We start from the raw sequence: 12,803 nt of genomic DNA, 5'->3' as shown, positions 1-12,803 counted from the left end.
TGGTATGAGGTGAGCATGCTGTAAGTTTTCCCTGTCGTCTTAACGTGGGAAATAGTTCTTTCCAATGGTAATCCATCCAGTACTCTCTTTGACCCAAACTGCAAGAAAGAAAGTTATTCTAGATTGATTAGCTCATACTTACTGTATGGTGGGAGGTTGAAAGATCATTAGCAGCATGGAGCAGCAGCTCATTTATATGATCTCTGTTACTTCTGTACAATTGTGCAGCAGAGTTTTTTAAAATATGAATGAATGCAATGCTCATGAACAGTGCTGCATTGGCTGAAGTCCTTTGTTTGCCCATAGAACAGGTAAGGTCCATGCCTACCAGTACCATGGAACTAGCAGTGCATGGAACTAGCAGTGCAAGCTTCCCATACTCCTCCCTTCCCTCATGTGCTTGAAACCTGATCTGGAGAGTTCACATCTAGGAGTGAGAGGATATTTTTGGCATGACCTCTGCGGAGACTTTCAAAAAGGGGGCCAATTGTGGTGTGGGGGAGGAGTTCCCTTAAATTTGTGCTGTCATAATTTTGCTCCTGAAAATATTAGCTTAAATTGGAGCCAGAATATCTTATGGTTTTCTAGAATTGTATAGCCTGGAATGCTGTGGATATTTTTGTCTGAAGTGGATGCTTAAAGGATATCGGAGTCTGTTTTTCCCAGTGATGCTGAGTGTAGTAGGGCCAGTAGCCTCCTATGCACCCTCTTGTGGCCAGGGGTTTGTCTGCTGTACCCTGCTAACAATTTCTCCCCTCCTCAGGGCTGTCCCATTGTGTTGCCACCAGACAAGCAGTCTCACAGGCCTTCTGGTCAGGGTTTGGTCTCTAGGTCCTTCTGGCCAGGCTTTTATTCCTTTTCCGTTTTCCCAGTACATAAACCAAAACCGAAAACAAAAACATAATGCTTGCCTTGCTAGTCTTGCGCTCTGTCCTCAAGGGTTTCTCTTCCTCAGCTTACTGCCAAGCCTCCTGCCTCTGGGAGTCCCAACAACTCTCACAACCTCCCTTTATTGCAGCTTCTCTCTCATTGCAGCTTCTTGCTGCTGTTTTATAGGAACCACCTGAACATACATACATACATACAACTTCTTTAGTGCTAATGGAAGTTACCTCTGTTTGTCTTTTGTTGCACAGAGGATCTATCGTTCCAAAAGATAAAATATATTTAATTCCAAACACTTTCATAAACCACCATTCTGAAAATTCAAAAGCTTGATTAATTCCATAACAAAAAGCCTTCACGGTATTGTCATGGTAATTAATTGTACTGTCCTTTTCACAAAAGAAAACATTGTCTGTCCTTTTATAGATCATAAATATTTGTAGCAAAAAACACTGCAAGTCATGAAGAGAAAAATGCCAAAAGCTTGCTTGCTTTCTTATTGCGAGTCTATGATCAAATTTCATATTTCCAAGTGGTGGAATTTGCAGTCCAAATATTTTTTTCAAAAAATTATTCTTTATGTTTATTATATTGCACTGACCAAAAAAATACATCTGTTTTTAAAATCTGAATCCTTTGGTATCAACTATCATTTCAGTGCTTTAAAAAATATTGATGCGATTGCGTCTATTGGCACATCAGGCTTAACTGACATGAAGAAACTAGCCAAGTGGGCAGCAGAAACAAAGCTGGATCCAAATGACCCAAAAAATGCAGATCTGATGCAGCTGATAATGGTAAGAAGGCTTTAATGAAACCATTTTGTTGAAATCTGGGATTTGCAAAAAATGTTATGACTCTTAAAGGCTGTGAAGAAAATAATCCTGCTTTAAACACAAAAAGTAATAGTTGAATTCTACATGTAGTTGGTTTCAGAGTGGTAGAGTCTGTATCAGCAAAAACAAGAAGTCCTTCTGGCACCTTAGAGATTAACAAATTTATTTGGGCATAAGCATTCGTGGGCTAGAACCCACTTCATCGGATGCATGGAGTGAAAATACAGGAGCAGGTATAAATACGTGAAAGGATGGGGGGGTTGCTTTACCAAGTGTGAGGTCAGTCTAATGAGATAAATCAATTAACAGCAGGATACCAAGGGAGGAAAAATAACTTTTGAAGTGGTGAGAGAGTGGCCCATTACAGACAGTTGACAAGAAGGTGTGAGTAACAGTGGGGAGAAATTAATACTGGGGAAGTTAAATTTAGGATTTGTAATGACCCAACCACTCCTAGTCTCTATTCAGGCCTAATCTGACGGTATCCAGTTTGCAAGAGACTGGGAGTGGTTGGGTCATCACAAAACCTAAATTTAACTTCCCCAATACTAATTTCTCCCTACTGTTACTCACTGAGAGCCCTGTCTTACTCCCATTGAAGTCGATAGGAATTTTGCCATTCACTTAAAAAAATAGAATTGGGTTCTAAGTGATCATAACAACATACTATTGTGTTTGTTTAGAGGTATGAGCTCATCAGGTTCGTAATTGAAACCAGGGTGAAAGTACACTTTTTTGGCTCTTTTTAGGTCTGTTTTAGTTTCCCCTCTTGGTCTTTGTTTTTGGATTGTTTAGCTATGAGTAGTAACAGTCAACGGTACACTTCACCTTTCTCTTTCATTTAGAAAATAATCTCCCAATTGATTTTTTGTTTATTTTTAAACAAGTCAGATGTTACAGATTTGAGATGCCATCACATTAGGAAGCATAAATGTATATCTAGAGCCCCTGGTCGCTGCCAGAAAGGAGGGTAAGCATAAAATGTGTAGAGTTCAAGCCAGTCTGGCTGGTTCTATATAATCTGAATGAAGAGATGAGAGGACAATCAAACTTTTAAAGTGAACGCGTGGTTAGTTTTTACACACCATCTTCGTAAGAGGGCTCATCAACACCATCAAGTTATGGTACAGGGTTTACACACTGTCTGCTTTATGGAGATTCTGAGTTAGTTGAGTTTCCCTGTGCATGAAAATTAATTTTCTTTTATTCAGTAAAATTTTCCAGGCAGGTTGTTTTTCCAAAACAGATCATTAGTTTGGTTCAAGAGATTTATCTTTAAATCATCAAACAGTAAATCAAAATCTTGAAAATCTGAGGACGTAATTTGAGATGATTTTAAGACACTGATTTTCAAAAGTCAGGCACAATAATGTACATACAGTTGTGTGACTTTGAAAATTAGGTGTTTAAAGTTGACACAAGTTATCTTTTTAAAAATTTTGATGGAGTTAATAGTAACATTAATTATTTAGAGAAAAAAAAAAAGAATCTACCTCATGACAATTTTGAAATGCATTCAGATGCTGAGCTGCATTTTCTGTGTCTCACTATATGACCAGTCTGGCCTTCTTCCTGGAAGTATCATTGGACTGGCAGCTCTGATTGAAAGATAAAACAGAACCATTCACAGGAATGGAGAAAATGAAACATGGTGTTTTTAATAAATAATACAAACATTAATTTAATATTGGGCACTTGATTTTGAAATGTTAAGCTAGTTTTGCATTGATATAACCCATTGATTTTCAGTGGAGTTCAGTGGTGTAAATGGAAAAGGGAATCCGACCATATTTTTAAATTAAATAAGTATGTATGTCAGACCAAATTGTGAACCCCTTCTCCCCTGGGGAGCAGTTGTTTACACAAGTAGTCCCACTGGAGGAGATGACACCGCTCAAGTGAGTAACAGCTCATTAATGGGAATGAAGCATTCACAAACTGCTCTTAGCTATCTCAAGCTTCAGTCCTGCAAAGACATACATATGTGCATGACTTTATCCATGTGAGTAATTTTAGTGAGTTGTAGGACTTGGGATCTTTTTGAATATTGACTTCAGTGTTGTAATTGTAGGGGTCCTGGCCCAAAAAGGAGTTGTGGGGAGGTTGCCAGGTTATTGTAGGGGAGGTTGCGGTACTGCTACCCTTACTTCTGCACTGCTGCTGGCAGCTGCACTTCCTTCAGAGCTGGGCAGCTGTCTGCAGGCCGGGAGCCCAGCTCTGGAGGCAGAGCCGCCGACAGCAGCAGTGCAGATGTAAGGATGGCATGGTATGGTATTGCCACCCTTACTTCTGCGCTGCTGCCTGCAGAGCTAGGCCCTCGGTCATCAGCTGCCACTATCTGGCTGCCCAGCGCAGAAGTAAGGGTGGCATGGGCTGGCAGGGCACTGCCTTCAGAGCTGGGTGCCTGACCAACAGCCACCGCTCTCTGGCCACCTAGCTCTGAAGGCTGCAGAAGTAAGGATGGCAATACTGCAACCCCCCTAAAATAATATTGTGACCCCTGCCACCCCCTCCGCAACTCCCTGTTGGGTCAGGACCCTCAGTTTGAGAACCACTGGTCTCCCCCATGAAATCTATACAATATAAGGTAAAAGCACAGAAAAGACCAGATTTCATGGAGGGAGACCAGGTTTTATGATCCATGATGGGTTTTTCATGGCTGTGAATTTGGTAGGGCCCTACGTATGACTGTCTTTGCAAGATTGGGGCCTAAATTATTATACCGTACCATAGTTTTCCTTTATATGTTGAAATATGGATAGTTTCAGTTGTCACTCTAACAGTTAAAAGAAAAGGAGTACTTGTGGCACCTTAGAGACTACCCAATTTATTTGAGCATAAGCTTTCGTGAGCTACAGCTCACTTCATTGGATGTAGCTCACGAAAGCTTATGCTCAAATAAATTGGTTAGTCTCTAAGGTGCCACAAGTACTCCTTTTCTTTTTGCGAATACAGACTAACACGGCTGTTACTCTGAAACTCTAACAGTTATTACAATATTTTATATTACATTTAAATTGTGAATGAATTAAATTCCACTATATTCTTACTAAAAACTAAGAATTATTAAAAACCTTATTTTAAAATATGTTATATTTTGGCATATTCAGGCTGGTTTTGATTACAGTGAGGGTCTTGGCAATGTATCTAATAGAATTAGTCAACCCATTGAAAAAATATTTTATGGACATTTTTCACTCTGAATTGAACTTTTAATATTTACCTTTGTTATTTAGATTGCCACTAGTGGAGATGCCTGTGTTCCTGGTTTCTTCAGACTGGAGCAATTGCAGCAAGAGTTTAATTTTGTTTCAGATGAGGAACTTAACAGATCAAAAAGATTCCGACTCCTACAACTCAGACACAGAGAGGTGGCAGAGTTCCGTAATTATAAGCAAGTCCCTTTACATGAAAGAGAAATACCTGAAAAACTTTTTGAGGTAGGAAGTTGTCTGAAATTAATTAAATTATGGAATAATTTTAATAAAATGTTTATCAGTTTTATCTTCAGTAATATTTGGCTTGATAAAGTCAGTTCTTCATTATTTTGAGGGCCAAATTCTACCCTGACTTCAACTGCATTGACTCCAAAAGGATTACATGGAGTATAAGTCAAAAAAGTATTTCACTTTAAATATACATCATGTTACCTAAATCTAGAATTTGATTGTCTCCTTCCAAAAACATAGCTGCTGGAACAGAGTCTGGAGGAAGAAGATTTAAGTGGAACTGCACTTTAACAATCTCCCCTATCCACCAGTCTATTTGGAATCCTCTTTTAAAGGAGAATTCCAAACATGAAAAGTCAAGAGAGGTGCAAAAGTTAATTGAGGCAACGACTTTATTAACTTTTGTCCAACTTTTCAGAGTGTCTAAAGAAAACAATGCTACTGAATTGAAGCAAATATTGGGGGGAACAATCAAGCCAATAGTATTTTCTTTTTCATTTTTTTTTTAAACCATCCTTCTTCCATGATCCTGGGTCTCTGATGTCGTTTAAGGTTCTTCAGGTGGCCTCTGTACCTTCCCACTCATGGGATGCACTGGTGGTGTAGCTGACAGTGGAATGTTTCGTAGCAGTGCCTGTTAGAGCGCTCCCCTGCCCCTCCTTTTACTTTTACTGGACATTCTGATGATGAGGCTATAAAAGGGTTTGTTGCACTCCAGCCACCTCAGTTCCTTCCAAATGTGTCAGCAGGTGGACCAGGAACCTCTCCAGGCTGATCCAGCCTGGACCCAACCTCTTCAAAGACACTGTGCCTTGTTTAGATTTCTTAATTAGTTAACATTAGCGTTAGAAAATTTAGCTTTATTTTATTTATAAATGTTATTTCTTTTATTTGTTCCCATACCTCGGTACTGGCTTACAGATCCTATGGTGGATCTAAAGAGGTAGAAGCCAGGATTTAAGAGGTGTGCTTCTTGTCCTTCTGTATTCCCCACTTCAGACTGGCATACAAGGTGTCTGGCTTGGTTGGGGGAAGGACAGTCTCATGATCTGCAACCAGTCCTAGTAGGAGCACATCTTCAAATCTGTCATCTCTCCTTCTGGATACAGGTGTGAGATACAGCTCCTGTTAGCAGAGTCAAGCACTGCTTTTGGTCCCTTTCAGTTCCCTCATGCTTGGTTCTGAAAACCCCCTCAGAATCTACGTCAAAAATTAAGGCCACAGCACTGGGTAAATCTCTAGAGAAGGGCTCATGTCCTTGATGTACTGAAAGTAGCTGTTCCAGATATCGGTTCCGACTCCGCAGTGCTATCAGCATGTGCTATAATGGTAGAGGCCCAGGTACATCACTTGGCTCCAGTCCCTTGTCGCTGACGCCACAATTTTCTCGCCTGGTTTTGACCTGCCCCATGGACAATGGTCCCTGTTGAACAGGTTCTGGACTGGGAAGGTCTATGTGGAGCCAACCAGTATCGCAGGTGCCTTTGTGACAGCCCTTTGTGCAACTGCGGTGCAACATAGACGATAACGCACATGGTTGATGAATGCCTGCTGACTAGGTGGCCTAGAAGAACTGCATCACACCACTGAAGATGCCGTTGCTTGGCTAGAGGACTATGCACATGCTAAATAAATCACTTGGCTCTGCAGATAGATTCAGATCCAAAGGTTGTGCAAATACCAGCATCCCCATTGATAAGGGTAATAAAAGAAAAGCGTCAGCCTTTAGAGTGTCTGTGCTTCAGTTCCCTCATCTATATGATGCGGATAACAGCACTGCCCTATCTAGCATGGGTCCTGGGAGGATAAATACATTAAAGATTGTGAGGTGATCTCAGTTTACATGGCGCATATTTCTACTTCGCTTCACATCACAAATCCCTTCACTTCCTTGTGGGGAAGATACTGTCAGTACGTGATACTTTCCTTTTGCCTTTCTGCTGGTCTTCACATATTTACAGATTGTCTGTCTGTGGTGAGAGCACATCCAAGATGACAAAGTTTACTCATATACCACTATTCTAAGCTTCCCAGTACCCACAGGGAGAGGTCAAGACATTCCCCGTTGCCCTAAATACTCAGATCCTCTGAACTCCCAAAAGAGCCATCCAAAAGACTGGAAGGGACTTCTGATGAGGAGGTCACCCCAGCTACCAATTTTTCCTCCTTTTCTTGGGACGAAACCATCGTGCTCCCACCATCCACGATGGGTGATGATTTTAAACGATTCCAAAAGGTGTTTAAGAGGATTGCAGACTCACTAGAAATACCACCAGAAGAAGTTGCAGAATCTTGACACAAGTTGTTGGACATTGTACAAACCTCAACTTCATCCAAGATTGCTCTCCCAATACATGAGGCACTTATGGACCCACCCAAAACCATCTGCTAGAACCCAGCTACAATTCCATCCACTTGTAAAAGAGCAGACAAAAAAATATTACATGCCTCCCAAAGCAATGAAATTTTTGTTTTAGCCCCCCCACACCAAATGTTCTGGTGGTTAGGTGCCTTGAATGAATGGGACAGAGAACATCACTCCAGATCCACTCCATAAGATAGGGACTGGAAACTATTAGACCTCTTCGGGCATAAGGCCTACTCATCAGTGACCCTACAGTTAAGGATCACCAATTATGAGGTACTAATGGCCAAATACAACCACTCCAATTATTCATAGATGTCTGAATTTATTGATTATCTCCCTGCGGACAAAAAAAAAGCAATTTTAAAGCAGTCGTCTTGGAGGGCCATCTTCTAGCTCGAACAGCAGGGTGGATAAAAATCAATGATTTTTTAAAATTTTTTTTAAAAAATCGGATTTTTTTAATTTAAATCTGATTTGTTGATACTTTTTGAGGAAAAAACCTATCTAAAGATAGTTTTAATTAATATACATTATAGCTCAAAGATATCTCATCATGGAATAGGGATTATAAATTCTAATTCTATAGTATGAGACAGTATTTTGTAAATGAGTTCCAATAGTTCATGAATTAGGGATCCTCAATCTTATGGGGTTCCAGGGGCTTCTGTATAGTAGATTATTTAAATTAATCTTTCTGTCTACCCAATGGGACTCAGTGCTCAGTCTAGAAGATGCTTAGTTTTGCAGTTCTCAAACTGTGGATTTGTGTCTCCAGAGATAACATGCTTGTTAGCAGCAAAAATGTTTTAAAATAAACAAATAAATAAATAATATATAGAGGTGAAAAATAACGACTTGAGTTAGTTGCAGAAGCCAATATTTTAAGTTTCTCATGTTGACCTGGCTGACCTAGTCAATTTAATTTTTTTTTAATTTCTTTTAACTATTTTAGTTAACAATTTTAACAAAAACAAACCTGATTTTAAAAAACTATAATGTTTAACTAAATTCAAAAATTCATATGCTTGTTTTGTTAAAATATTATACGTTTGTTGTTGAAGGAAAAAATCCAGAACATGTAACGTTGTTGTTTTAGTTAAATAACATAATTTAAATGTCTGTCCGGTGATGTTCTCCTCCTAATACCACATGGCAAGAAAATCCTCCAAATATTAATGATTAACCTGTTGAATTGTAGATCTTTATGAAGTCATTTGGAGGGGAACTATCTGCTTCAGTTGCCTTTGGTAAATGAAATAACCAAACAATCATTCATTTTCTGATATAGCTGTAAAACTAATCTGAAAAGTTTTCAAAATAAATCACTTTTAAAATGTATACTGTTTACCTTCTAAAAATGAAACCTACATCTATCTCTGAGTTGTGAAGAATATGTATTAAGGTTATAACAACCAACAAGAATGCACTTTTATGTTGAAATCCATGAGTAAATCGAGTCTTTCTGACTAGTGATTTAAATCAAATTCACCCTGTCGATCAGCCTTACAAGCCTCACTGGATTCAGCAGACACAGCGGCACAGTCCATCGCCATGGCCATAGTCAAGTGGTGAGCTTCCTGGCTCCACCTCTCTGGGTTCCCCAAAGAGGTACAGTCCACTACAGAGGATCTCCCATTCAAGGGACCAAAGTTGTTCCCAGCTAAGACAGATGAGTTGCTCCACACACTAAAAGACTCCAGGGTGACTCTTCAATCCTTAGGCATCTATATGCCTACACAAAGAAAGAACAGGGGAAATACTGCTTGGCACAAAGAACAAGTTCTGCGCCGTACACACAACCACAGAGGCAATATGACCCACAAAAACATAGAGGCCTACAAAATGGAAACCACTACCTCTCAGTCATCAACATCTCAGCAACCCCGCTCTCAACAGCAGCTTTAAGGGCTTGGTCGAGGACCGAAGATGCCTCCCGCATTTTCAAATGCTGGAACCATCTGCAACTTCCCATCCTTTTGGAGACCACCTGACTCTATTCCACCCAACACGACAGGCTATCACGTCAGAGAAATGGGTACTAGAAATCATCGAGACTGGCTATTCAATCCAATTTATCTCTACCCTCCCCACCCACTCTCCCTCTCTGTCCCTCTTCAAGGACCCTTCTCTTGTGCACCTACTACAACAGGAAGTAAACCATCTCCTGCAGCTGGGTGTCGTAGAAGCCAGTACCAACACAACACAGAGGGAAGGGCTTCTGCTCCCATTATTTCTTAATCCAGAACAAAATGGAGGATGGAGGTCCATTCTTGACCTAAGGAAACTCAACAAATTCACCAAGACTCAATGATCCAGGATGGTCACGCTCGCAACGATAATCCCAGCACTAGAAAAAAGGGACTGGTTCTTGGTGCTCGACCTCCAGGATGCATAATTTCACATTACGATGCACCGTTCACCCAGGAAGTTTCTCCAGTTTGTTCTGGGATAAAATCATTAGAATATAAAGTACTCCCTTTCTGCCTGTCTAGGGCTCCACAGATGTTCTCAAAAATTCTTCTGGTAGTGGTGGCTCACCTCTGCAGAAAAGGAGTCATAGTATTCCCCTATCTGGGTGATTGCTTTCTCAAAACCTCCACCCAAGAAGAGGCCATAGGAGCTACCCAAAAGGCAATAGCTCTCTCTACACAGGTGGGCCCATAGATAAACGAGCAAAAATCAACGCTCACACCTTTATAGAGACTAGAATTCATCGGGGCTTACCTCAATTCACTGGAGGCCACAGCCTCTTTCCCACCACACAGGTTTGTCAGACTAGTCAATCTCATCTCTGCAACACAAACCAGCCCACCGACATCCTCCACGGCCTTCCTCCAACTGTTAGACCATATGTCAGCAACAACATTTGTCATGAAGCATTCCAGGCTACACATGCGCAGCATTCAAGGTTCACTCAGGATTGTATATATTCCACACAGACACAGTATAAACAAGTGCCTTAAGATGCCAGTCAAAGTAAAAAAAAAAAAAAAAAACTCTACTGTGGTGGACTCAACCACACAACCTTTGTGCAAAAGTTCCCTTCTCCCAGATTTCTCCAGCAATGATACTTCTCTGCTAGGTTGGGGGGGCAGTGCACTTGCAAACCACACAGTCTAGAGCAGGTGGTCCCCTTCAGAATCAACAATGCACATAAACCTACTAGAACGACGAGCAGTGTGCAACGCATGCTCAAACTTTTTGCCCATGATCAGGAAACAAGACCATAAGTGTTGATAGACAACTTTGCTTGATCTCTGTGCACAGATGTGATGTGATTATGGAACTGATGCATCCACCACAACATCAATATCTCAACATCCTGCCTACCAGGATTCCAAAACACCACTGTGGATGCATTGAACAGAAAATTCTCTCAGGACCACGAGTAGGAAATAAACACTAAGGTACTACAGAGGATGTTCAAACACTGGGGTTTCCTGACTGACATGACAACCCAGAGCACCAAGTGCCCACATGACAACCCAGAGCACTCTTCATGACAACCCAGAGCACCAAGTGCCCACAGTTCTGCTCAAGAGCAGACCCCAATCTCTAGGCAATGCTTTTCTCCTCAAATGTGATGCACCTTTACTGTATACCTTTTCCCCAACCCCTCTCTTACCCAGGGTCATACACAAGATATGGACTGCGAAATCCAGACTCATGTGGCCCAGATAAACATGGTTCCCTTACCTGTTGAAGATGGCGGTATGCCCACCATGCCCTCTTCCTCTTCTTCCACATCTCCTGTCTCAGGATGCAGGCTAGTTATACCATCTGCACCTGGAAATACTCCACCTAAAGGCATGGCTACCCCATGGTTTCAGGGCAATGAAATGAGCTGTTCAGAGGAGGTAAGGACCATACTGTTAAACTGCAGAAGGTCTACTAAATGATATACTTACCTGCACAAATCGAAGAGATTCCACATATGGTGCCACAATAGACAAACAATGGCAACTACCTCTCCTTTACCAATGGTATTAGATTATATACTAGAATTTAGGAAACCGGATCTGCCAATGAGCGTGATCAAAGTACACCTCACGTCAATCACAGCTTTCTATCACAAAGTTGATATGTTCTCAGTCTTGCCCACCCTCCCACTAAATGATTTCTCATAGGTATTTGTATCCTTTATCCTGAAATATAAGCCCCTACTCCACCATGGGACCTTAATTTAGTGCTACGATGCCTTACTAGGCCCCCGTTTGAATGCTTGATGATGTGTTCACTTCTCCATCTGTCGATGAAGGTGGCCTTTCTCATTGCTATCACATCCACATGACGAGTAGGAGAACTTGAGGCTCTCATGGCACTCCCACATACACAAAAGTTATTCTATTATACCTAAAATAGCTTCCTTGTTCCACTTGAACCAGCCCATATGCTTCCATGCTGATAACCAGCCCATACATCTCCCATCGTTCTTCCCAAAACCTCATGGGAACAGACGAGAAACGATGTTAGCACGCTGGACGTCAGAAGGGCACTAGCATTTTACATTGAAAGGACTAAACCCTTCAGAAGGTCACTAAAGTTATTTCTATCACAGAAGGTTCTAAAGGAGCCGCCATATCCAAGCAAAGGCACTCGAAATGGATCTCTGGGTGCATTGACCTTTGCTACCATCAGCAATAACTACAACCATCACTGTGGACCCTCACACACTCTACCAGATCGATTTCTACATTAACAGCCTTTCTCAACAATATACCCATCATGGACATCTGCAAAGCTGCAACCTGGGCATCAGCCCACATGTCCTCAGAGCACCATGCAATATAGCAGGACTCGACATCAGATGCTCTGCTTGGACTGACGGTTTTACCATGTGCCACAAATACAATTCCGAAACACCTTCCTCCCGATGAGGGGGACTGCTCTACAGTCACCTAAAGTGGAACACTCACAGTGACCGTCCTCGAAGAAGAAGAGAAGGTTACTCTGTGCAGTAACTGAGGTTATTCTAGATGGTTGTCCTTGTGGGTGTGCCACTACCCTCCTTCGTCCCCTCTACTTCAGAGTTTTCTGCTAGGGACTCTGCGATAGAGAAGGAACTGAGGAGGGTTTGGTCACACAGCGCTGTGTAACCGCCAGAGGAGGCCTGAGACCAGGACAGTGCATGTGCCAACCAACCAGGCACTGCTACTGAAATTCTTCAATTGCAGGTGCAGGAACGCAGATTCATCTAATGTGGCGCACTCACAGGGACACCCATCTCAAAGAATCTCTGTTATTGCACAGGATGAGTAACCTTCT

General features: G+C 41.5%; 1 protein-coding gene across 5 annotated transcripts in view; it reads left to right on the top strand.

The window, feature by feature from the left end:
• Positions 1-12,803, top strand: part of CC2D2A (coiled-coil and C2 domain containing 2A) — a 131,548-nt gene that overhangs the window by 59,717 nt on the left and 59,028 nt on the right. For all 5 annotated transcript variants that reach the window (XM_077815829.1, XM_077815832.1, XM_077815830.1 and 2 more), the window contains 2 exons: positions 1,544-1,682; positions 4,958-5,161. In XM_077815829.1, coding sequence (XP_077671955.1) covers positions 1,544-1,682; positions 4,958-5,161 — 343 coding nt within the window. The remainder of the gene's footprint in view (positions 1-1,543; positions 1,683-4,957; positions 5,162-12,803) is intronic.

This window comes from Eretmochelys imbricata, chromosome 4 (assembly GCF_965152235.1).
Source record: "Eretmochelys imbricata isolate rEreImb1 chromosome 4, rEreImb1.hap1, whole genome shotgun sequence".
Classification (NCBI taxonomy): domain Eukaryota; kingdom Metazoa; phylum Chordata; order Testudines; family Cheloniidae; genus Eretmochelys; species Eretmochelys imbricata.
This window is presented reverse-complemented; position numbering and strand designations above follow the sequence as displayed.